This window comes from Ranitomeya imitator, chromosome 1 (assembly GCF_032444005.1).
Source record: "Ranitomeya imitator isolate aRanImi1 chromosome 1, aRanImi1.pri, whole genome shotgun sequence".
In the NCBI taxonomy this organism is placed as follows: Eukaryota; Metazoa; Chordata; class Amphibia; order Anura; family Dendrobatidae; genus Ranitomeya; species Ranitomeya imitator.
Window position 1 is genome coordinate 843,732,044 of NC_091282.1, and position 24,778 is coordinate 843,756,821.

Below are 24,778 nucleotides of genomic sequence, written 5' to 3' on the forward strand. Positions count from 1 at the left end.
CGTCCTGTCTGGATCTCCTAAAGTGACCCACGTGAAAAAATAGCCGTGAAGTTGCTGTTTTTTCATCATTCCACTGCACAAAAAAAGTGGGGGGAAAAACAGATAAAAAAAGTTTTATGTAAAGAAGTATGGTATCTCTGACACCTTTCTTTCTGCAACACCAACTCGTGTTTTTGTGGAAACCACCTGTGGGGTCAATATAGTCACTGTCCCCACTGCTGGTTTTCTAGAGGCATGTGATCTCCAAAATGGGGTTACTTGAGGGTTTCTCCTAATCTGGCACCTCAGTGGCTCCCACAAACTATTCTTGGAATATCTGTGCTCTAGGGCCTCATTCGGGAGAACGTGCGTAACAAATTATAGTCCATTTACACCTATTACTTCTTGTGAAAATGAAAATCTGGGGTTGCAGCAACGTGTTAATGATACAATGATTTAATGTTTTTTTTTTTCTTGACATCCCTGTGATATAAAATGTGACATCTGTGGTGTCAACATGCTCATTGCACCTATAGATGAATTAATTAAGTTGCGTAGTTTGTACTATTCTGGCGTCTTGGTGGTCTGCTAGAGTGACATGTCACCCACATACTATTCCAGCAAAAGTGGGTCATATAAGCGTTTAAAGCTCCTACATATAGTTCTGTCCCTGATGGGGAGAGATTAGTATCTTTGCAGGAAATCCTACTTCAGCTTGGCAATGTGAATTAGTTTCATACGGACATTTCCAAAATAAGCGCACATCAATTTGCACTATCCCTGATTACTATAACTTTCAATGTACAGATAAAAGGGTTGTCTGGTCTTGTGTTGTAGCTCTGCATTTACTCTGTGACCTCGCTGAAGCTTTACAGCTCGCGCACTGTCAGGATTCTCTGGTATTCCCCGTGAGAGCGAGCAGTCATATGAGTGTGATTTGCATACTTCTGGCACATTCCAACTTGACATGCTCGACCTTGCTCCGTTCACTTGCATTGAGGAAGGCCGAGCACGTCTAGTCGTCATGTGATCGCATGTATGCAAATCACATACATCACCCAATCCACCAGCAATACCGGACAGCTGGCGCTGTTCACATATTGCAAGGGCTCAGATGGCATGCAGATAGCTTGCATACTTTCACCACAAGACCAGACAACCCCTATAATCTAGTTTAGTGTAAAATAAATCTAATGTTGTTATAGACTATTGTCTCCCTCCCTTGGATAGTCCGAGGTTCAGTATGGTTTTTACAATGTTTGCTTTCCATTGCAGACAGCAGAGAAGATGTGCAGAAGAGGACACACGTTGTGTCACTCCTACAACCGCCCACTGTCCCCATACAACACGTTCTCACTCTCCAGTGTGTCCTCCAGCACATCAGGAAAGCGTGCATCCTCAGTAACTTAAATGGATTCACAGTCAAGTTTGCTGTAGACACTTTTGGACCTTTGCTGTTTCGACCGATCATTGCAGGGTGAGTTCTTGTATCCCCTAGTCTGAAAGTAGTATAACTCTGATGCCAGTGTCACTTTCTGGTCTGCTTGCTGTAGTTTTGATAAAATCACTGTATTATCAGCAGGTGATGATTAACTAGAGTAAACCTGCTGCCATGTAGTCCTCCATATCCATGAGCTTTTTATACCACCACCCCCATCACAGATTAACAGCTTTCTGCCTATACACAGTGTTCACAGAAAGCAGATAAAACAGTGATTTTATCTAAACTGCAGCCAACATCTCCGTAAAGTAAGTAATACGACACTGGAATCCGGGTCTAAGCCTGTACAATATGCTGCTCTCAGATGGGATATCGAAAACTTGGTGACAGATTCCCTTTAATGAGTTGATCTTTACCATGGTCATTAGATAATATAAACATCCCTATCAATGATGCACACGTACGAGGATCAGCTCCGTGCTGAGTATGAAGAACTGGTCCTCTGTGCAGTATAGTCACCAGCACAGTTAGTGGAAGCGTGCGAGGTTCGCACAAGCCGTGATTGAGCCTCCAACGTGGGTGAAGTTCCGCCATCCAGTGACCGCTGCTGGAGCTTCACACAAAGGTTGATGAATACTATGCTCTTTCAATAGTCAGTCGGGGGACATCTGCGGAGATGCCGTGGTTAGTACCGTGATGAATTGATCCCAGTTACAATGGCCCACAGGACTGTGGGATGTGAAAGTTCAGATGAAACTGCTGTGCAGTGGTTCAAGGAGATTCGCGCTGCCCCGGCCGATGTCAAGCACAAAGGATTCACTGCCGGTTCACCCGATGCGGTGAAATTGCAAAAAAAAATGCAATCACTTGTTTTTTGCTTGGCTTTTTTGCTAGGTTCACTTAATGCTAAAACTGACCTGTCATTATGATTCCCCAGGTTATTACGAGTTCATAGACACCAAATATGGCTAGGTTAGTTTTTATTGAAGCGGTGAAAAAAAATTCCAAACTTTTCTTAAAAGAAATAATAAATTTGCGCCATTTTCCGAGACTCGTAGCGTCTCCATTTTTTGTGATCTGGGGTCGGGTGAGGGCTTATTTTTTGCACACCGAGCTGATGTTTCGGTACAAATACGTTCTTTTGATTGCCCGTTATTGCAAAAAAAACATAATTCTGGCTTTTGGAATTTTTTTCTCGCTACGCCGTTTAACGATCAGGTTAATACTTTTTTTTTTATTGATAGGGCGATTCTGAACGCGGTGATACCAAATATGTGTAGGTTTGAGTTTTTTTTATTGTTTTATTTTGAAAGGGGGGTGACTTGAACTTTTATATTTTTTTTCATATTTTTGAAAACATATTTTTATTTTTGCTATGCTTCAATAGCCTCCATGGGAGACTAGAAGCTTGCACAGCCTGATTGGCTCTGCTACATAGGAACGATGCTCTGATCGCTCCGATGTAGTAGAATTGCAGCATTGCTATGAGTGCCGACCACAGGGTGGCGCTCAGAGCAATCTGGCATCAACAACCATATAGGTCTTCGGAGACCTCTGGTTACTATGCCAACACACGATGACAAGGGTCACGTGACGAGGGTCACCAGTGCACTCCTTTCCAGCCAGATGGCTAGAAGTGCTTGTTAAATGCCAGCATTTAACTAGTTAATAGTGGCGGGTTGATCACGATTCCACCCGCCACAATTGTGGGCACATGTCAGCTGTACAAGACAGCTGACATGTCCTGGCTTTGATGCGGGCTCACCCCTGGAGCCTGCATCAAAGCAGGGGATCTGACCTCGGAAGTACTATCCCTTCCGATGGCAGAACGGGTTAAATATCCTGAACCCAACAAATACAAAATGAAAAGATCATCCTTAGTCATTAAACCCCTGAAGCAGAATGATGATTCCTGTAAGGAAATAGGGGTAAGGTAAATGTGCAAGGGATGCAATAAACAGATGAAAGGACACAAAGGAGAGCAGGTAAGTACGACCCGGTCACGTCATAGTGTGTGGAGGAAGTGACTGGGTGGCTTACTTCTGGGATATTTTCACATTTACCTTACCCCTATTTCCTTACAGGAATCATCATTCTGTTTGAGGGGTTTAATGACTAAGGATGCTCTTTTCATTTTGTATTGTCAGGTTCTGGATATTTAATCTGTATTGTATAGACTGATTTTCTCTAGTGCGCTATACCTTAGCGCAGCCCGGTGCACATAGTGGAGGAGTCTGGTGGGTCCTTACATGGCCCTCCAGGTGTTACCTTTAGACCTGTTTGGCTTTTGTAAGGCTCAATCACGGCTTGTGCTAACCTCGCACGCTTCCAGGATCTCGTCACTGCACGAATCAACTAGCTCTCAGGTATTTTACACCGTATTTATACCATACGGTACTTTTTCTATATCCCTGCCGATACTCAAGAATGATGCTCCTGGTCCTCTGGGTATTGAAGTCGCCACACATGACAATGGCTGCCAGTCTTCGGTTTTATTCCCAGACATCCAGCACTGTGAAAAATGTTCTGAAATTCTCTTTTTATCTTTGGAAAAGTTATTATGAAACCAGACTCGCACAAGGTGTTTTGCAGATGTGGAGTTTTGTATTCCAGCTACCAGGTAGTCGCACATAAAATGAGGAACTTATTGGAGAGTTTCCAGTCAGGTCATGTGTGCACTACATTATACTAGGAATCTGCTGTGCTTTTTGAAGTTTGTCTTCTGTCATTTTTGTGGGGTTTTTGTTTTTTTTAAGCACACACATAAATGTTCTGTACTAGACTACAGGCAGCCAAACCTCGGGCAGATTGGGGAGTGTTACGGAAGGACTTGGCTGCAGCACTAGAGCCATGAGCTTAAAGGTACCTTCACACATAACGATATCGTTAACGATATCGTTGCTTTTTGTGACGTAGCAACAATATCGTTAAGGAAATCGTTATGTGTGACAGCGACCAACGATCTCCCAGCAGGGGCCTAATCGTTGGTCGCTGTCCAGAACTTTATTTCGTCGCTGGATCTCCCTTGGACATCGCTGGATCGGCGTGTGTGACACCGATCCAGCGATGTCTTCACTGGTAACCAGGGTAAACATCGGGTAACTAAGCGCAGGGCCGCGCTTAGTAACCCGATGTTTACCCTGGTTACCAGCGTAAAAGTAAAAAAAACCAAACACTACATACTTACCTACCGCTATCTGTCCCCGGCGCTCTGCTTCTCTGCACTCCTCCTGCACTGGCTGTGAGCGTCGGTCAGCCGGAAAGCAGAGTGGTGACGTCACCGCTCTGCTTTCCGGCCACTGTGATCACAGCCAGAGCAGAGAAGCAGAGCGCCGGGGACAGACAGCGGAAGGTAAGTATGTAGTGTTTTGTTTTTTTTACTTTTACGCTGGTAACCAGGGTAAACATCGGGTTACTAAGCGCGGCCCTGCGCTTAGTAACCCGATGTTTACCCTGGTTACCCGGAGACTTCGGAATCGTTGGTCGCTGGAGAGCTGTCTGTGTGACAGCTCTCCAGCGACCAAACAGCGACGCTGCAGCGATCCGGATCGTTGTCGGTATCGCTGCAGCGTCGCTTAATGTGAAGGGGCCTTAAGTCCAACCAAAGGGAATGTGTGGCCAGATAATCTAATGAAATAGTTTCTATGTTGCTATCTATGTTAAAAAAAAAAAAAAAGAAACCTTGTAATTTTCACACTGACCACTTAAACATATCCTATACTCGCACTTCCCATTCAGTGTAGGAAACTTTTCAGCAGGATTAACACAAAAGATAACACAAGGTCCACCATTCACAATAGCTGATGTTCCAACTTGCCTTCTCCTTTCACACTTGCTCATTTAACACTTCACTTCAGTCTTGTAGGGTCTGACGTCCATGTGCCCACTAGAAATCTGAAGTCTAATATTGGGGCTGGTTAATGACAGCCAATATGTCTTTTTATGACCTGAGATATAAGGCTACGTTCACATTGGCGTTCCGCCAATGTGCGTCGCTGTTGCGCCGGCGACGCAGCGGCGACGCGCCCCTATGTTTAACATAGGGGACGCGTGCGTTTTTAGGGTGGCGTTTTTCGACACTTGCGTCGTTTCCGACGCTAGCGTCGGACGCAAGAAAATGCAACAAGTTGCATTTTCTGTGCGTCCGATTTTGGTCAAAAAACGACGCACGCGTCGCAAAACGCGCGCGTTTTTGCGCGCGTTGCGTCGCCGACGCAGGGCGGCGCAACGCTAGTGTGAACGTAGCCTAAGAGAGTATTATTCCCATACAGGTGACAATCCAGCAGCTGTGGGCTGTACACTATAGCTGACAACTTTCTGCATAGTGATTTCATCATATAAATGGTTAACAGAGTGTGGGGGCTTCCTATTTAACCTCATCGGCACCCAGAGATCATGATAGTGTGGTCCTGATGTTTGCCATGGCAATTCACGAGCAAATAGCGGCCTTAGAGTCTGACGGCTGTTGTAACCTGTTCAGACATTAGTGACATTTAGGTGGAAAAAATACAATTTTTCAGTCCTGTCATGCCACTTTACATTAATACCTGAAAATCACCTGAAGGGTCCATAAACTACCTGACAGCAGTTTTCATTATATGAGTGGGGTGCGGTTTTTAAAATGGTATCACTTTTGAAGGTTTCCCAATATACAGGACCCTCTGTCACTTCAAATCTGGACAGGGCTCTAAAAAAATAAATTTTGTAAATTTCCTTGAAAAAATTGAAAATTATTGCTACATTTTTAAACCTCTTAAAATGCTAACACAATAATATAACATTTTACAAATGGTGCTGATGTAAAGCCGACACGAGGGAAATGTTATTTATTTATGCTTTTCTGTGGAGTGACTATCTGAATTAAAGGGATAATCATTCAAAGTTTGAAAATTGCTAATTTTTTTTACATTTTTCTAAAATTTCTGATATTTTTTATAAATAAACAAAAACATATCAACCTAAATTTACCATTATCATAAAGTATAATGTGTCACGAAAAAACACTGGGATTTGTTAAAGCGTTCCAGAGTTATTCCCGCATAAAATGACACTGGTCAGATTTTAAAAATTTGGCTCCGTCACTAAGGGGTTAAGTGTGGAATTTCTTTACACCGTGTACATACAACTGGGCTAATATATATATATAATATGAATTTTATTTTTTATAAGTGGAAACCCCCTTCAAAAAAAATATGTCGACCAAATGACTGCACTCATGTAAAATAAAATCAGACTGTACTCCCTTGCCCAGGTCCAACACCGCCTCTACACCACTGCCCCTGTCTGTATTTCGGATTCAGCGTTGACGTCGCATCAATCACCGCTACAAGCAATCGCTGAGTTAGTGATTGGCTGCAGCAGTGTTGTGTGCTGTTAGTGTGATTTCATAGCTACAGCCAAAGCACAGAGACTAGAGCATTGTCTGTGAGTGCTATTGCTTGGGGAACACTTTTTTTTTTTTTTTTAAAGTCGAAAATGCCTTTTAACCCCTTACCGACATCGGACGTACTATACCGTCCGATGTCGGCTCCCCTGCTTTGATGCAGGGCTCCGCGGTGAGCCCGCATCAAAGCCGGGACATGTCAGCTGTTTTGAACAGCTGACATGTGCCCGTAATAGGCGCGGGCAGAATCGCGATCTGCCCGCGCCTATTAACTAGTTAAATGCCGCTGTCAAACGCAGACAGCGGCATCTAACTACCGCATCCGGCCGGGCGGCCGGAAATGACGTCATCGCCGACCCCCGTCACATGATCAGGGGTCGGCGATGCGTCTCCATTGTAACCATAGAGGTCCCAGAGACCTCTATGGTTACTGATCGCCGGTGGCTGTGAGCGCCACCCTGTGGTCGGCGCTCACAGCACACCTGCATTTCTGCTACATAGCAGCGATCAGCAGATCGCTGCTATGTAGCAGAGGCAATCGGGTTGTGCCTGCTTCTAGCCTCCCATGGAGGCTATTGAAGCATGGCAAAAGTTAAAAAAAAAAGATTAAAAAAATGTGAAAAAAATAAAAAAAATATAAAAGTTTAAATCACCCCCCTTTCGCCCCAATCAAAATAAATCAATTAAAAAAAAAATCAAATCTACGCATATTTGGTGACGCCGCGCTCAGAATCGCCCGATCTATCAATTAAAAAAAAGTATTAACCTGATCGCTAAACAGCGTAGCGGAAAACAAATTTGAAACTCCAGAATTAGGTTTTTTTTTGGTCGCCGCGACGTTGCATTAAAATGCAATAACGGGCGATCAAAAGAACGTATCTGCACCGAAATGCTATCATTAAAAACGTCATCTCGGCACGCAAAAAATAAGCCCTCAACCGACCCCAGATCATGAAAAATGGAGACGCTACGAGTATCGGAAAATGGCGCAATTTTTTTTTTTCTTTTTTAGCAAAGTTTGGAATTTTTTTTCACCACTTAGATAAAAAATAACCTAGTCATGTTAGGTGTCTATGAACTCGTACTGACCTGGAGAATCATAATGACAGGTCATTTTTAGCATTTAGTGAACCTAGCAAAAAAGCCAAACAAAAAACCAGTGTGGGATTGCACTTTTTTTTGCAATTTCAGCGCACTTGGAATTTTTTTCCCGTTTTCTAGTACACGACATGCTAAAACCAATGATGTCGTTCAAAAGTACAACTCGTCCCGCAAAAAATAAGCCCTCACATGGCCAAATTGACGGAAAAATAAAAAAGTTATGGCTCTGGGAAGGAGGGGAGCGAAAAACGAACACGGAAAAACGAAAAATCCCACGGTCATGAAGGGGTTAAGAATTTTATTTAATCAAGTTTCTCTGCTAATATTAAAAAAAAATCTATATAAATATGTAGTTCTCATCTGCTCTAAATAAGCAATATATAATATGGAATAAAATTTCACATATGAAGGACACACATAGGAGAGCATTGCCTTCGTGTGGTAGTTTCCTATACACGTCGGCCAGCAGGTGTCCTCATCACTCATCATTTACCTGCTACACAGAATGATGGTTTGGTAGACTCTGCGTATGGCCCAAGTAATTTATCTCTAGCACATACAGGGGAGAAAGCGCATTTCTATCATGTTTATTTAATTTTTTTATTCCTTTTAGAGCGGAAGCTTTGCCAGATTATCCTGCTCTGCTCCTGGAGCTTCTGCTTCAGGATAATGAAGCTCCACAAGATCAGCCTCCCCCAGGTACAGCTTCATTGGAATAGTATCTTGCTAAAAGTTCAATGTGTCCTGTACTGTTGTAGCCAAATTACGGTGTATAAAGCTAGCATCTGTCTACCACAGGCTCCCTTGTTAAAAAAATAAATAATACAAAATAATAACATATCTTGGCAGAGTGTGCTTTTTATATACTGCAAGCCTGAGGATGGTCAGAAGGACGTTTTGACCTCTGATGGTTTAGAAGAGCGGTTCTGAATACGTTTTCAACATGTACACCAGGAGCTTTCCTAGCCAGTATGGCAAACATATACCACAAGCTTAGCGTAAAAGTCGATTAATGAGGTGTATGTTTCTATGCTTTTCATCATAAAGAGTTTTTAATTTCTGGCTGCTTTTCTAGCTCTCCCTCCCAAACCAACAAAACCCAAACTGCCAGGTTGTTCAATCAATGGAGTCGGAGGAACGCTGCAGGAGGCTGAGTGGTACTGGGGAGACATCTCTAGGTGAGGCTGGTACCTTCCTTTATATTACATTTATGCAGCTTGTCAGATTGGAGCTGGATATAAATAATGGCCTTAACAAAATTTTCAACTTCCAGGGCTCAGTTTTACTGGGGTTGTGCAGTGTAAATTGGTGTCAGAAGTAAGTAGCTTAGAGGACCTTCATAGTCCGTAGAAAGGTCTATGCGTCATTATAGAACCGAAGTGCTCCTAAATCTGCATAAAATGTGTGTGATATAGATATGTGTACTATATATATACCTACATCACATATATTCATTCACAAATCGCCATGCAGCAACTTCTTAGCAGGTCCATGTGTGTTGAGTAAGGGTGCCTGCGGGCATGATCCCATATGTATAAATACCAAGCATTACATTTCTCAGTTTTGCTAATGTATGGTTTTAGGGAGGAAGTAAATGATAAACTTCGGGATACACCAGATGGAACGTTTTTGGTGAGGGATGCTTCTAGCAAAATTCCAGGGGAGTTCACCCTTACTCTAAGGTAATATACGGTAGATCTTCTTGACTGCATGTACTTTGTGGTTTTGTCATAGTCTACCCATCCCTTCAAAAGATGGCGGTAAAATCTGCAGTTTTCCAACTTGATCGATGTTCATGTTCTTCTGCTACTTTCAGTGCTAACTAATGTTGACATTTATATTTTAGGAAGGGTGGGAATAATAAGCTCATCAAAATATTTCACCGGGATAACATGTATGGTTTTTCGGAACCTCTGACTTTCACATCTGTGGTGGCCCTAATTGCACATTATCGACACGAGTCTCTAGCTCAGTACAATGCTAAACTGGACACCAAGCTTCTCTACCCCATGTCCAAATACCAGCAGGTAGGCTATGGTGTGAGTCTCATTGCTATGCGTGTCTGTCTTCATCTACCGGTAGTTAACTTTTCATTTTAATCTGTGGCAATTCAGGACCAGATAGTGAAGGAAGACAGTGTGGAGGCTGTCGGGGAGCAGCTTAAAATTTACAGCCAGCAGTACAGAGATAAAAGCCGGGAGTTTGATTCTCTTTATGAAGAGTATACCAGGACAACTCAGGTAATCCTTCACAAGTACTTAGCTTTTCAGCTGGGTATTCTGCTTTTCACAAGTTCCAAATCACACCCAACCTTCTGTTTTTACCAGGAATTGCAAATGAAGCGGACTGCTATTGAGGCTTTTAAAGAAACCATCAAAATCTTTGAGGAGCAGTGTCAGACCCAAGAAGCATTTACAAAGGACTATATTGAGAAGTGTCGCAGGGAGGGCAACAATCAGGAGATAGAAAGGTTAGGAGATTTTCAGCTTTTTTTCAAGTGTCAAATTTTAATTAATAATTATGCTGGTTCACAGTTGCCATATTGCAACATACATGCTTGAATACAGTTTTGTTGTTTTTTCCTTTTTAGCAATTTTGCCAGAATTGGTATGTAAGTTGGAAATCGGCCCACAAAATACAAACAAACCTCACCTCGTCACTTAAGGTACCGTCACACTAAGCGACGCTGCAGCGATACCGACAACGATCCGGATCGCTGCAGCGTCGCTGTTTGGTCGCTGGAGAGCTGTCACACAGACAGTTCTCCAGCGACCAACGATCCCGAGGTCCCCGGTAACCAGGGTAAACATTGGGTTACTAAGCGCAGGGCCGCGCTTAGTAACCCGATGTTTACCCTGGTTACCATCCTAAAAAGTAAAAAAAACAAACGCTACATACTTACCTACCGCTGTCTGTCCCCGGCGCTCTGCTTCTCTGTACTGGCTGTGAGCGCCGGGCAGCCGGAAAGCAGAGCGGTGACGTCACCGCTCTGCTTTCCGGCCGCTGTGCTCACAGCCAGACCAGAGAAGCAGAGCGCCGAGGACAGACAGCGGTAGGTAAGTATGTAGCGGTTGTTTTTTTTACTTTAACGATGGTAACCAGGGTAAACATCGGGTAACTAAGCGTGGCCCTGCGCTTAGTTACCCGATGTTTACCCTGGTTACCAGCGAAGACATCGCTGAATCGGTGTCACACACGCCGATTCAGCGATGTCTTCGGGGAGTCCAGCGACCAAATAAAGTTCTGGACTTTCTTCCCCGACCAGCGACAGCACAGCAGGGGCCTGATCGCTGCTGCCTGTCACACTGGACGATATCGCTAGCGAGGACGCTGCAACGTCACGGATCACTAGCGATATCGTCTAGTGTGACGGTACCTTTACCTCTCCTTGTCTCCGCTTGCCGCCTGGTCCTTTTGACTACCAGAGAAGGGAGTATTAGTTGTTTTTGGCTTTGGTTTTGTTTCTTGACCATCTGATGATCCTACACAGGGGTCATACTCGAGTCGGATGTACAAAGGACCTCTGACATACATGTTACATTTTGTTCCCCTTTGATAATAATTATTTTTATATATCCAACACTGTTTTGCCTTGTTCTTTCAATGGAGGCAAGGCTAGTAATAGTGAATTGAACTGTTCGATCCCCTCTAGCAGTCATCTCTGCAATAAAAAAATAGGCATCTGAATGCGATATGTAAAAAATAAATAAATAAAAATCAGCGTACATGCTTAAGAAACATAATTATAAGTGCAACTGAATCTAACGTGTATTGAGTCATATGCCGAGCTAAGCAATTGGGGTCGTATGACTTAAAAATTAAGAACAACTGTCTGTTTAAGGCTATGTGCACACGTTGCGGCAATTCCGCAATTCCGGAATTGGCATGCATATTCCCGCTAAACACTAGCGTTTTGCAAGCATAATTAGCTTGCAGATTGCTAGCGTTTTCCAAGCGATCTGTAGCATCACTTGGAAAAATGATTGACAGGTTGGTCACACTTGTCAAACATAGTGTTTGACAAGTGTGACCGACTTTTTACTATTGATGCTGCCTATGCAGTCTGAAGTGGTCCTTTAACAGCGTTATTCACTACTTGGACAATCCTCTCCTTAAATGCAATAGTTCCATGAGTAAAATTTTAAAAAAATTATACTCCCTCTCCCGCAGCGGCGCCATTCCAGCAATGTTGGGTCTCCCGGAGCTTGTGTGACACTGTCACGTGAGTGCTGCGAGACCCATCATTACTGGAATAACACCAATGTGGGAGGTGAGGCTAAGGCCTTATTCACACATCAGTATTTTGCATCCATGTTTGTAAGCCAGGAGTGGAACTTACTGAAAAAAATATAATTTAAAGATTGAATCCTGATTTTGGAATCTAAATACTGATGAAATACTGATATGTGAATGAGGCCTAAGGTTTAGTTATTTTATGTAGTGAACTATTTTAAATTCACCCTTTTTTAATATAGCTTTCAAGCTCATTCACATGCAGTACCGTATTTTCCGGCGTATAAGACGACTGGGCGTATGAGACAACCCCCAACTTTTCCAGTTAAAATATAAAATCTTCTCAAAAATCGGGGGTTGTCTTATATGCCGGGTGTCGTCTTATAGGGTGGGTGCGGAGCAATTTGCGGTCGACATATATAGTGGGGGGGAGTGGTCCTGATGACGAGGTGAGGGAGCGCCTCACTAGGAAGGTGTAAGTGAAGCAAACTGTCAGCGTCTGGGATGCCAGGGTTATTCAAAAAAGAGAGCGGTGCTGTGCCTAGAAAAACACTCCTCTTTCACTCATCTGGCTCACCCTTTTATCCTATTATCACCTCCTCTGCCTCTGCTTCACTTAAGGTACCGTCACACTTAGCGACGCTGCAGCGATACCGACAACGATCCGGATCACTGCAGCGTCGCTGTTTGGTCGCTGGAGAGCTGTCACACAGACCGCTCTCCAGCGACCAACGATGCCGGTAACCAGGGTAAACATCGGGTAACTAAGCGCAGGGCCACGCTTAGTAACCCGATGTTTACCCTGGTTACCATCCTAAAAGTAAAAAAAAACAAACAGTACATACTTACCAGCGCTGTGCTCTGCACTCCTCCTGTACTGTCTGTGTGAGCACAGCGGCCGGAAAGCAGAGCGGTGACGTCACCGCTCTGCTTTCCGGCTGACCGACGCTCACAGCCAGTACAGGAGGAGTGCAGAGCACAGCGCTGGAGGACAGACGGCTGTAGGTAAGTATGTAGTGTTTGTTTTTTTTACTTTTAGGATGGTAACCAGGGTAAACATCGGGTTACTAAGCGCGGCCCTGCGCTTAGTTACCCGATGTTTACCCTGGTTACCAGTGAAGACATCGCTGAATCGGTGTCTACGGGGAGTCCAGCGACCAAATAAAGTTCTGGACTTTCTTCCCCGACCAGCGACAGCACAGCAGGGGCCTGATCGCTGCTGCCTGTCACACTGGACGATATCGCTAGCGAGGACGCTGCAACGTCACGGATCGCTAGCGATATCGTCTAGTGTGACGGTACCTTTACACCTTCCCAGTGAGGTGCCCCCTCACCTCGTCATTGGGGTCGCTCCCCCCACAATATGCGGCGACCGCAGATTACTCCGCACCTGCCCTATAAGACGGCACCTGGCGTATAAGACGATACCCAACTTTTGAGAAGATTTTCAGGGGTTAAAAAGTAGTCTTATACGCCAGAAAATACAGTATTTCTCTTTGTTCTGTCTGTTCAGTCCTGTCTTGTTTTTGGCTCTGTTCACATGGGTCAGGGCTTGCTGCTATGTTTTGCCTTTTATTTTGTACAGACACTGGGAAATTCTGTTAAGATTTTTGCCATCTTGAACAGGTCACAATTCAATGCTTCAACTCAGATTTGAAGGAATTCCCTCCAAGGGAAATATGAACATTGCCTGAAACATAGGGCTCCTGTATGATTGTGACCACCTAGTGTAAGCCTTGCATTCTTGCCTTCAGTTCATTTGAAAATTGATCAGAGACATGTGATAACAAATGATGAGCGAGCGTGCCCGGATAAGGTGTTATCCAAGAATGCTCGTGTGCTAACCGAGTGTCTTCGGGGTGTTCGAGTTCCCGCAGCTGCCGATCTCGCCGCTGTTCTACTGCTGCAACATATGCACGGATTGCCTGTTTGTTAGACAATCCCTGCATGTGTTGCAGCTATCGAACAGCGGCGAGACCGGCAGCCGCGGGAACTCGAACACACCGAAGACACTGGGTTAGCACACGAGCATTCTTGGATAACACCTTATCCGGGCACGCTCGCTCATCACTAGTGATATCCGCTACTAATCTCTAGAATGAAGGTACATTTGTAATTGAAGAGGAGAGCCATTTTTTTTTTTGTTATCAGTATATTATAGGAGTCATTCGTGTTAGACCTGTTGTGGAATAATTCAGCATATTTATGTATGTAATATCTCTTGATCTTGTCTCACTGTACTTCTCGCTATCCAATTTTGCACAGAGTCATGATAAATGCTGAAAAACTAAAATCACGGGTAACAGAGATCCACGATAGCAAAAAGAAACTGGAGCAGGACCTAAGGAAGCAGGCAAATGAAAACCGAGAGATTGACAAGAAAATGAATAGCTTGAAGCCGGACCTGATGCAGCTTCGGAAACTTAGAGATCAGTATCTTGTGTAAGTGGCTTGGCTCAGTAGTTTTTCTGCCTCAATTAATAAATTAAAAACTTGATCCATGCGCTCTTTCGTAATGTCGGTATCATTTTTTAGTTTGGCTACATGTAGCCAATTTATATAGACTTACTGACATGAAGCCCCAATTGTACCAGTCCCTTTGAACTGTTCTTTATGTTAAGTACCTGTACTTATTAATAACAATGAGCCTGAACTAAGCAAAAAATTTAACAGGAATCTGTCACCCCATTTTAGACCTATAAGCTAAGGCCACACGCATCAGAAGCTTATCTACAGCATTCTGTAATGCTGTATATAAGCCCCTGATGTATCCTGAAAGAGGAGAAAAACAAGTTATATTATACTTACCCAGGGGCGGTCCCGGTGCGGTCCAGTCCGATGGGCGTCGCGATCCGGCACCTCCTATCTTCTTACGATGACGTCCTCTTCCTTGCTTCTGTCGTGGCTTCGGCACCGGCGTACTTTATCTGCCCTGTTGAGGGCAGAGCAAAGTACTGCAGTGCGCAGGCGCCAGGAAAGGTCAGAGAGGCCCAGCGCCTGCACACTGCAGTACTTTACTCTGCCCTCAACAGAGCAGATAAAGTACTCCTGCGCCACAGCCGGGGCAGGAAGACAAGAAGAGGACGTCATCGTATGAAGATGGGAGGCGCTGGACCGGACCGTGATGCCCATCGGACCGCCCCAGGGTGAGTATAATATAACCTGTTTTTCTTATCTTTTAGGATACATCGGGGGCTACAGTATTACAGAATGCTCTAGATAAGCCCCTGATGCCGGTGGCCTTAGCTTATAGGCGAATTTTGGGGTGACAGATTCCCTTTAATATGTATGGGGGGGCATTCTAACTCTCCTTCCATTACAGAAGGTTAGGGAAAGGAGAATTGACAATGTTGGATTTCAACATGTCTAGTCCATTTTTCCCACCAAAGATTATCTGCCTCTAGAAGGGTCTGACATTGGCTTATTCCCAAGACCCTAATGATGGAAACATATACGCCCTGCTGAGGGATGCTTGGTTTTTGGTTGAGTTAAAGGCTACTTTCACACTAGCGTTAACTGCAATCCGTCACAATGCGTCGTTTTGCAGAAAAAACGCATCCTGCAAGAGTGCTTGCAGGATGCGTTTTTTCCCCATAGACTTGTATTGACGACGCATTGCGACGGATTGCCACACGTCGCATCCGTCGTGCGACGGATGCGTCGTGCTTTTGCGGACCGTCGGGAGCAAAAAACGCTACATGTAATTTTTTTTGCTCCTGACGGACCACTTTTTCCGACCGCGCATGCGCGGCCGGAACTCCGCCCCCACCTCCCCGCACCTCACAATGGTGCAGCGGATGCGCCGGAGAAATGCATCCGCTGCCTCCGTTGTGCAGTGCGTTAAACGCTAGCGTCGGAATCTCTGCCCGACGCATTGCGACGGGGAGAATCCGACGCTAGTATGAAAGTAGCCTTATGGTGGAAGACAACAATATTGTGTTGCATTAACATTTTCTTGTCGTGACACTGGACTACACACCCTTTTTTTTTGCATTATATGTCTGATTGAAGCCAAATGTTCTCATCGGTGGCCAGTTTTAGATGTGATTTTTTTCGGACGCAATTTATCCAAAGAGGATCAAAGGAAAAGTGGTGTTTTTGCACATAATAGCTGAAATCTGGTTGGCTGTTTAGAATGACTCCTTGATAAATGTATCTCAAACTCAGGAGGCCCTTTAATATTGTATAATTTAGTGACATTTGTTTTGCAGTTTGTTTTCTTGCATGCTTTTTGTTGCGTTTTCCATTTTTCTTTTCTTCATTGATACTAACACTTTACCTCAAGGGAGTAAACTGTTGAAAACTTTTCAATTTCTGATTAATAATTATTTAATTTGCTGTTTTAGCTGGCTGGTTGGGAAAGGTGCTCGACAGAAAGATATCAGCGAGTGGCTGGACTTGAAGAATGAACCTGAAGAGTAAGTGTTAAAAAGATAATTAACAAAAGTGACATATTACTGGAAGCAGGGTATCGGTCCTACATCATGCTACTTTCAGGTTGCATAGGAGACACCTGCTGACAGATTCCCTTTAACATTTCTTAATCACAATTTTAGAAATATTAAACAAAACTGAAAGAAATAAACTGCAGTAGAAGTTGGTATATTTGTAGGAGCATGTTCACACTGGCCATTGAACAGACAAAACCTAAGATAGGGTATATGTTCCTTTTTGTTTCTAAGTATAAAGCAGTAGTGCATATAAATAACACAGGTTAATTTGTAAATACCGTTTTTGATTTAAAAAGTGTAAAAGCCATTCCCCCAATGCTAAGTGTACACCTTTGCACTGGTGGGATGGCCTTTATGCTTTTTTCCAGGACGTCCCTCCTGACAGCACCATCAGACGGTAGTCCTTCGTATCCTTGATAGGGGCAGGAGCATACAATTGGTTAAACGGTCCCTTCCTCCACCACCCATTAGTGTTTCCCCTGTCCTTATCAGGGACAGACGCATAGGAGGGGCACTCATTGCCTAGAAGAAGCAGGAATTACCTTTTAGTTGAGCGGGAGCTCCTGATTGCCAGACATCGGAGGGGGGGACCTTGCATCTCTCTACATCCTCCTGCAACAGAGTCTGTAGGCCAACACCTCACTGAACAAGAGGTTCCTCAGCCTGCCAGTAGAGCTGGAGCTCCTGAGATTGAGCCGCTTCCCCCTCAGGGTGCTATTGGCTCTGTCCATCCCTGGAGGCATGGCAGGAGTATGGCCGAAGACGCTGGCATGTGGAGAGCATTTCCGGTTTCAGGGGGATGACAAGTAAGCCTCTAGTGCCCAGCTTGCGTTCCACAATGGATCGCACTTCTGGGATTTGGAAAAAAAAGAGTACCAAGATCCACCTAATTAAAGAGAAGCCCTTTTAGACGATTCCGATGCAAGACCGGTGAGATGGTACTAATTATTAAACTACAAAAGGGGAGCTGAGTTACCAGTGCATTGAGACAGCCAGCAATGGAGGGGCAAAACACTGGCCATTCTGATATCCCTACTGAATCCCTGGTGCACGTGAGCGATATTGAAGTTTTAGCATACTTACACAGGTTTTGTTCCACCTGACATCAGTGCTATATCATATATACTTTATCCCTTTAGGATAAAGATGTTCCTAAAAGATCTATGACCCCTTCGGTATCTTAAGAAGAAAGGGAAAAAATGTGCCACATGGAACATGAACCTTTCTGACACATATGGCAGACAATTCTGTCCAGAGTGTATAGCCAAAGTGGTATAGGAAGAACATTCCTCCTTCACAACTGATATGACGGCCATAATAAGAGAAGAGGTTCAAAATTCCTTTACAGAGTTGGTTTCCCCTAAGTCCTCCCAGGCTGCACCTAGGCATTAAAGGCTGCAGTGGGAGATGGAGGCAAGTTCAGAGGTGGAAGAATTGTCATATAATACTGACCCTGAACAGGAGGAATGTAAAGGGTTACCAGAAGAGAAAAATATTTTTTTATCTTGGGAAAATGCTGCTACGCTCTTACAGGCAATGAGAGATACGATGAAAGATGAGGAAACTCAACAATGTCTCTTAATATAGGCTGATATGTTTGGAGGGGTTAAGGTCCTGAAGGAATAGTGTATTCCCTGTCAATAAACACATAAAGGCTATGATCTTGGAGGAATGGGATGACTTAAGGAAGAGACTGATTATAGAAAGGAGTTTCCAAGCTCGTCTGCCATTCGAGCCAGAAGAGATGAAATTATGGGAATAAATTCCTAAGATAGACATCCCATAGCTAGAGTGGCCAAAAAGAAATCTATTCCGTTGGAAGATTCATCATGCTTGAGGAATCCTATGGATAGGAAGGAATATGGGCTACTAAAGAGAACTTGGGAAACTTCAGCATCAATTATTAAAGCTAACATAGCTGCTACCTCTGTAGCAAGGTCCATGAACCTGTGGATAGAGGAGCTAGAGGGTCATTTTAGGAAAAAGACATCCAGAGATGAGATGCTGGAATCTATTCTTACTCAAAATGGCAACGGGATTTATGGACGACGCCTCTGCGTAATCATATTTTCCGCACTCTAATACTGTAAGGCAAGCTGTATGGCTTAAGATATGGTCAAGGGATAGCCACTCAAAGAGCAAGCTATGTTACATTACCTTTTCCAGTCTCCGAGTATTTGGTCTAGTATTGGACGACATACTAGAGAGCGCCTCAGATGAGAAAAAAGGGTTTCCAGAGGAGAAATCCATAAAGGTATTGTCCTTTCGAAGGACCCATTCCCATCAGAAACCGGATTATGCAGTTAAGGGGAAAACCGGTAAATGGCGCTACCCCAAAAGAGGCAGAGGAAGAAATACCTTTCTCAATCTAAAAACTAACAGAGGAAGACAATGACTCCAAGGAAGTGGGGGGGGTCACGCCAATCCTTTCACAAGGCATGGACAGAAGCTTTCCAGAATCCATAGATACTTCAAACAATGCAGATCTCTGAAAGCACATTCCATCTCACGACTTCCCAGTCCCCGGAAGTCTACAAAGGCTGCTAAATGACGTAAAAAAAAGTTGGTGGATTCAGGAGTAGTGGTACCAGAAGCAGAATGGTTTCTCTGATACTATTCAAATCTGATCTCGATAAAGAAAAAATGAAAAGTGGAATAAATAAGATCAACGATTCCTCTAATCAGGAAAGATATAGTAATGTGTATGCTAGATCTCCAAGAAGCCTTTTGCCTTGTGCCTTTTCATCCTCACAGTTAGATATGAAAGATTCGCAGTAAAAGAAGTTATTCTGCATTACCAATTCCGTTATCTTCCGTTGGGTCATTACTCAGCCCCATGCTTTTTCACCAAATTAGTGGCAGAAATTGTCTTTTTTGAGGGGAGAAGGGATAATGATCGTTCAGTATCTGGACAATTTCCAGTTAAAGGGAATATGTCCCCCACTGGGACACTATTCAGCTATTACTATTTCCATACAGGTAATAGAAATGTTAATCTTGTCTTACCTGAATGCCTCATAGTTGCTGTCTAGATTTGGCAAAATAGACTTTTATTTAATTATGCTAATGATTTCTTCCAGGCTCCAGGACATGCAATGCCTGGAAGAAATCCCTGCTTCCGCTCTTCCTTATACTATCACCCCCATCCAATGCGCGTCACCCTGACCTATGACGTGCAGTTGTGGTGCTTGAATCCCACGTCGGAATCCTGCGCATTCACCCTGAACTTCGACAATCTGTACCTCTACCTTGTTTCTATGGTTCGGTTTTTGTGCGCAGGCACACAAGAACGCTGACTACACTGTCCATAGATAGAAGGAAAAGGTACAGATTGTCGAGTGCGAGCAGGGCGCATGCGCGGGATTCCCCAACCACAACTACACGTCACAGGCGAGTTTGCTGGCCAATCAAGCACAGCGATACTGTTGTGGACAAATGCCAAGTCCTGCTGGAGAACGAAATTTCCTTTTCCAAAAGGCTTGTTGGCAGAGGGAAGCATGAAGTGCTCTAAAATTTCCTGGTAGACGGCTGTGCTGACTCTGGACCTACACCACAGATGAAATGGCTCCCCAAACCATCACTGATTGTGGAAACATCACACTAGACCTCAATCAGCTTCGATTGTGTGCCTCTCCACTCTTCCTCCAGACTCTGGTACCTTGATTTCCAAATAAAATGCAAAATTTACTTTCATCTGAAAACAACATCTTGGACCACTGAGCAACAGTCCAGTTCTTTTTTGCCTTGTCCCAGGTAAGACGCTTCTGGCATTGTCTATTGGTCATGAGTGGCCTGACACAAGGATGCGACACTTGTAGCCCGTGTCCTGGATACATCTGGGTGTGGTGGCTCTTGAAGCAATGACTCCAGCAGCAGTCCATTCCTTGTGAATCTCCTCCAAATTTTTGAATGGCCTTTTTTTTAACAATCCTTTCAAGACTGCAGTTATCCCGATTGCTTGTGCACCTTTTTCTACCACACTTGTTCCTTCACCTCAACGTTCCATTAATATGCTTGGATATAGCACTCTGTGAACAGCCAGCTTCTTTATCAATGACCTTTCGTGGTTTACCCTCCTTCTGGACATCTGTCAAGTCAGCAGTCTTTCTCATGATTGTGGAGCCTACTGAAACAGACTAAGGGACCTTATTAAACACTTAGGAAGCCTTTGCGGGTATGTTTTCTAATTCTAATTTACTGAGATAATGACACTTGGGTTTTCATTGGCTGTAAGCCATAATCATAAACATTAACAGAAATAAACACTTTAAATAGATCACTCCGTATGTAATGACCCTATATAACATGAGTTTCACTTTTTGTATTGAAGAACTCAAATTCACTTTTTGATGATATTCTAATTTTGTGAGAAGCATCTGTACAACCTTCCTACCAGAGAGGAAACAAAACAAACTCTGAGTTCTTCCCTTCAAAAGGGGATCTCTAGTTTATAGCCTAGAAAGTATGAAGATCTTAGGATTAATGGCAGGCTCTATACCATGCTTGCAGTGGAGCCAATTCCTTGAACAGAGGAAAGGATGGATTAGACAAGAAAATAAAACTGTCCATAACAGCAAAGTCATTAATTTGGTGGACCTATTGGTCATTTAGTAAATCTTGCTTTCATCCATCTAGGGTAATATATTCCATCTGGTGCTTGGGGGACAGCATGGGCCTGTGTGATTTCAAATGCCAGGGCTGAATTTCAGTCCCAGTCTGTACCTGGATCCAGGAGGCTGTCCCTATAATCTAAATTCCCTACAAGTATGTCTTTGTAATGTGGGAGGAAACTGGAGTACCCTGAGTAAACCCACGCAAACACAAGGAGAACATACAAACACCTTGCAGATGTTGTCCTTGGTGGTGAACCCAGGACCCCAGCGCTGTGGGACTGCAGTGCTAACCACTGAGCCACCGTGCTGCCCATATCTCTAGACCTTATTAACCCCTTAATCCCATATGACGTACTATCCCGTCCAGGTGACCTGGGACTTAATTCCCATGGACGGGATAGTACGTCATATGCGATCGGCCGCGCTCACGGGGGGAGCGCGGCCGATCGCGGCCGGGTGTCAGCTGCCTATCGCAGCTGACATCCGGCACTATGTGCCAGGAGCGGTCACGGACCGCTCCCGGCACATTAACCCCCGGCACACCGCGATCAAAGATGATCGCGGTGTGCCGGCGGTGCAGGGAAGCATCGCGCAGGGAGAGGGCTCCCTGCGGGCTTCCCTGAGACGATCGGTACACGGTGATGTGCTCACCGTGTACCGAGCGTCTTCTCCCTGCAGTCCCCGGATCCAAAATGGCCGCCGGGCTGCATCCGGGTCCTGCAGGGAGCACTTCCGGGTCAGGATCAGGCTGCAGCTGCAGCTCTAATCCTGCCCGGCTGTATGTCAGATCACCGATCTAACAGAGTGCTGTGCACACTGTCAGATCGGTGATCTGTGATGTCCCCCCCTGGGACAAAGTGAAAAAGTAAAAAAAAAAATTTCCACACTTGTAAAAAAAAATAAAAAAAAAATTCCTAAATAAAGCAGAAAAAAAAAAATATTATTCCCATAAATACATTTCTTTACATAAAAAAAAAACAAAAAAAACAATAAAAGTACACATATTTAGTATCGCCGCGTCCGTAACGACCCGACCTATAAAACTGGCCCACTAGTTAACCCCTTCAGTGAACACCGTAAGAAAAAAAAAAAAAAAACGAGCCAAAAAACAACGCTTTATTATCATAACGCTGAACAAAAAGTGGAATAACACGCGATCAAAAAGACGGATATAAATAACCATGGTACCTCTGAAAACGTCATCTTGTCCCGCAAAAAACGAGCCGCCATATAGCATCATAACCAAAAAAATAAAAAAGTTATAGTCCTGAGAATAAAGCGATGCCAAAATAATTATTTTTTCTATAAAATAGCTTTTATCGTATAAAAGCGCCAAAACATAAAAAAAATGATATAAATGAGGTGTCGCTGTAATCGTACTGACCCGAAGAATAAAACTGCTTCATCAATTTTACCAAACGCGGAACGGTATAAACGCCTCCCCCAAAAGAAATTCATGAATAGCTGGTTTTTGGTCATTCTGCCTCACAAAAAATCGGAATAAAAAGCGATCAAAAACTGTCACATGTCCGAAAATGTAACCGATAAAAACGTCAACTCGTCCCGCAAAAAACAAGACCTCACATGACTCTGTGGACCAAAATATGGAAAAATTATAGGTCTCAAAATGTGGAGACACAAAAACTTTTTTGCTATAAAAAGCGTCTTTTAGTGTGTGACGGCTGCCAATCATAAAAATCCGATATAAAAAACTCGCTATAAAAGTAAATCAAACCCCCCTTCATCACCCCCTTAGTTAGGCTAGGTTCACATTGCGTTAATGGGTTAACGCTAACGGACAGCGTTGCACGGCGAAAATGTCACAATTAACGCCGTGCAACGGGTCCGTTAGCACAACCATTGACAGCAATGTGATTTTCGGGTGTAGCGCATCGCTAGAGCGTGCCATTTTCGGCTCGCGCTAGCAAGGTGCCGTTCTTTTGTGGCGCGCCTCAGACGCTGCTTGCAGCGTCCGCGGCGCGCCCGAGGTCCGATCCCCGATCTTCCAGAGCGGGGACGTTAACGCGACCACTAAACACGACACCTAAAAAGACATTGCGTTAGCGCAATCCGCTAGTGCTAAACGGATTTCCCTAATGCAATGTGAACCTAGCCTTAGGGAAAAATAATAAAATTAAAAAAAATGTATTTATTTCCATTTTCCCATTAGGGTTAGGGTTAGGGCTAGGGTTAGGGCTAGGGTTAGGGTTAGGGTTTGTATTACATTTACGGTTGGGATTAGGGTTGGGATTAGAATTAGGGGTGTGTCAGGGTTAGGTGTGTGGTTAGGGTTACAGTTGGGATTAGGGTTAGGGGTGCGTTTGGATTAGGGTTTCAGTTATAATTGGGGGTTTCCACTGTTTAGACACATCAGGGGCTCTCCAAACGCGACATGGCGTCCGATCTCAATTCCAGCCAATTCTGCATTGAAAAAGTAAAACAGTGCTCCTTCACTTCCGAGCTCTCCCGTGCGCCCAAACAGGGGTTTACCCCAACATATGGGGTATCATCGTACTCGAGACAAATTGGACAACAACTTTTTGGGTCCAAGTTCTCTTGTTATCCTTGGGAAAATAAAAATTTGGGGGGCTAAAAATCATTTTTGTGGGAAAAAAAAGGATTTTTTATTTTCACGGCTCTGCGTTGTAAACTGTAGTGAAACACTTGGGGGTTCAAAGTTTTCACAACACATCTAGATAAGTTCCATGGGAGGTCTAGTTTCAATATGGGGTCACTTGTGGGTGGTTTCTACTGTTTGGGTACATCAGGGGCTCTGCAAATGCAACGTGACGCCTGCAGACCAATCCATCTAAGTCTGCATTCCAAATGGCGCTCCTTCCCTTCCGAGCTCTGCCATGCGCCCAAACAGTGGTTCCCCCCCACATACGGGGTATCAGCGTACTCAAGACAAATTGAACAACAACTTTTGGGGTCCAATTTATTCTGTTACCCTTGTAAAAATACAAAGCTGGGGGCTAAAAAATCATTTTTGTGAAAAAAAAAAAGAATTTTTATTTTCACGGCTCTGCGTTATAAACTGTAGTGAAACACTTAGGGGTTCAAAGTTCTCACAACACATCTAGATAAGTTCCTTGGGAGGTCTAGTTTCTAATATGGGGTCACTTGTGGGGGGTTTGTACTGTTTGGGTACATCAGGGGCTCTGCAAATGCAACGTGACTCCTGCAGACCAATCCATCTAAGTCTGCATTCCAAATGGCGCTCCTTCCCTTCCGAGCTCTGCCATGCGCCCAAACAGTGGTTCCCCCCCACATATGGGGTATCAGCGTACTCAGGACAAATTGGACAACAACTTTTGGGGTCCAATTTATTATGTTACCCTTGTGAAAATACAAAACTGGGGGCTAAAAAATAATTTTTGCGAAAAAAAAAAAAAAATTATTTTAACGGCTCTGCGTTATAAACTGTAGTGAAACATTTGGGGGTTCAAAGCTCTCAAAACACATCTAGATAAGTTCCTTATGGGGTCTAGTTTCCAAAATGGTGTCACTTGTGGGGGGTTTTAATGTTTAGGCACATCAGGGGCTCTCCAAACCAACATGGCGTCCTAACTTAATT

The 24,778-nt window shown here is 44.0% G+C and overlaps 1 protein-coding gene across 1 annotated transcript in view; it reads left to right on the forward strand.

Moving 5' to 3' along the window:
* Positions 1-24,778, forward strand: part of PIK3R2 (phosphoinositide-3-kinase regulatory subunit 2) — a 107,476-nt gene that overhangs the window by 75,619 nt on the left and 7,079 nt on the right. Inside the window, exons 6-14 of the mRNA XM_069740985.1 lie at positions 1,255-1,456; positions 8,518-8,603; positions 8,980-9,082; positions 9,488-9,586; positions 9,751-9,931; positions 10,019-10,144; positions 10,232-10,374; positions 14,403-14,579; positions 16,484-16,555. Of these exons, the coding sequence (XP_069597086.1) occupies positions 1,255-1,456; positions 8,518-8,603; positions 8,980-9,082; positions 9,488-9,586; positions 9,751-9,931; positions 10,019-10,144; positions 10,232-10,374; positions 14,403-14,579; positions 16,484-16,555 (1,189 nt within the window). The remainder of the gene's footprint in view (positions 1-1,254; positions 1,457-8,517; positions 8,604-8,979; positions 9,083-9,487; positions 9,587-9,750; positions 9,932-10,018; positions 10,145-10,231; positions 10,375-14,402; positions 14,580-16,483; positions 16,556-24,778) is intronic.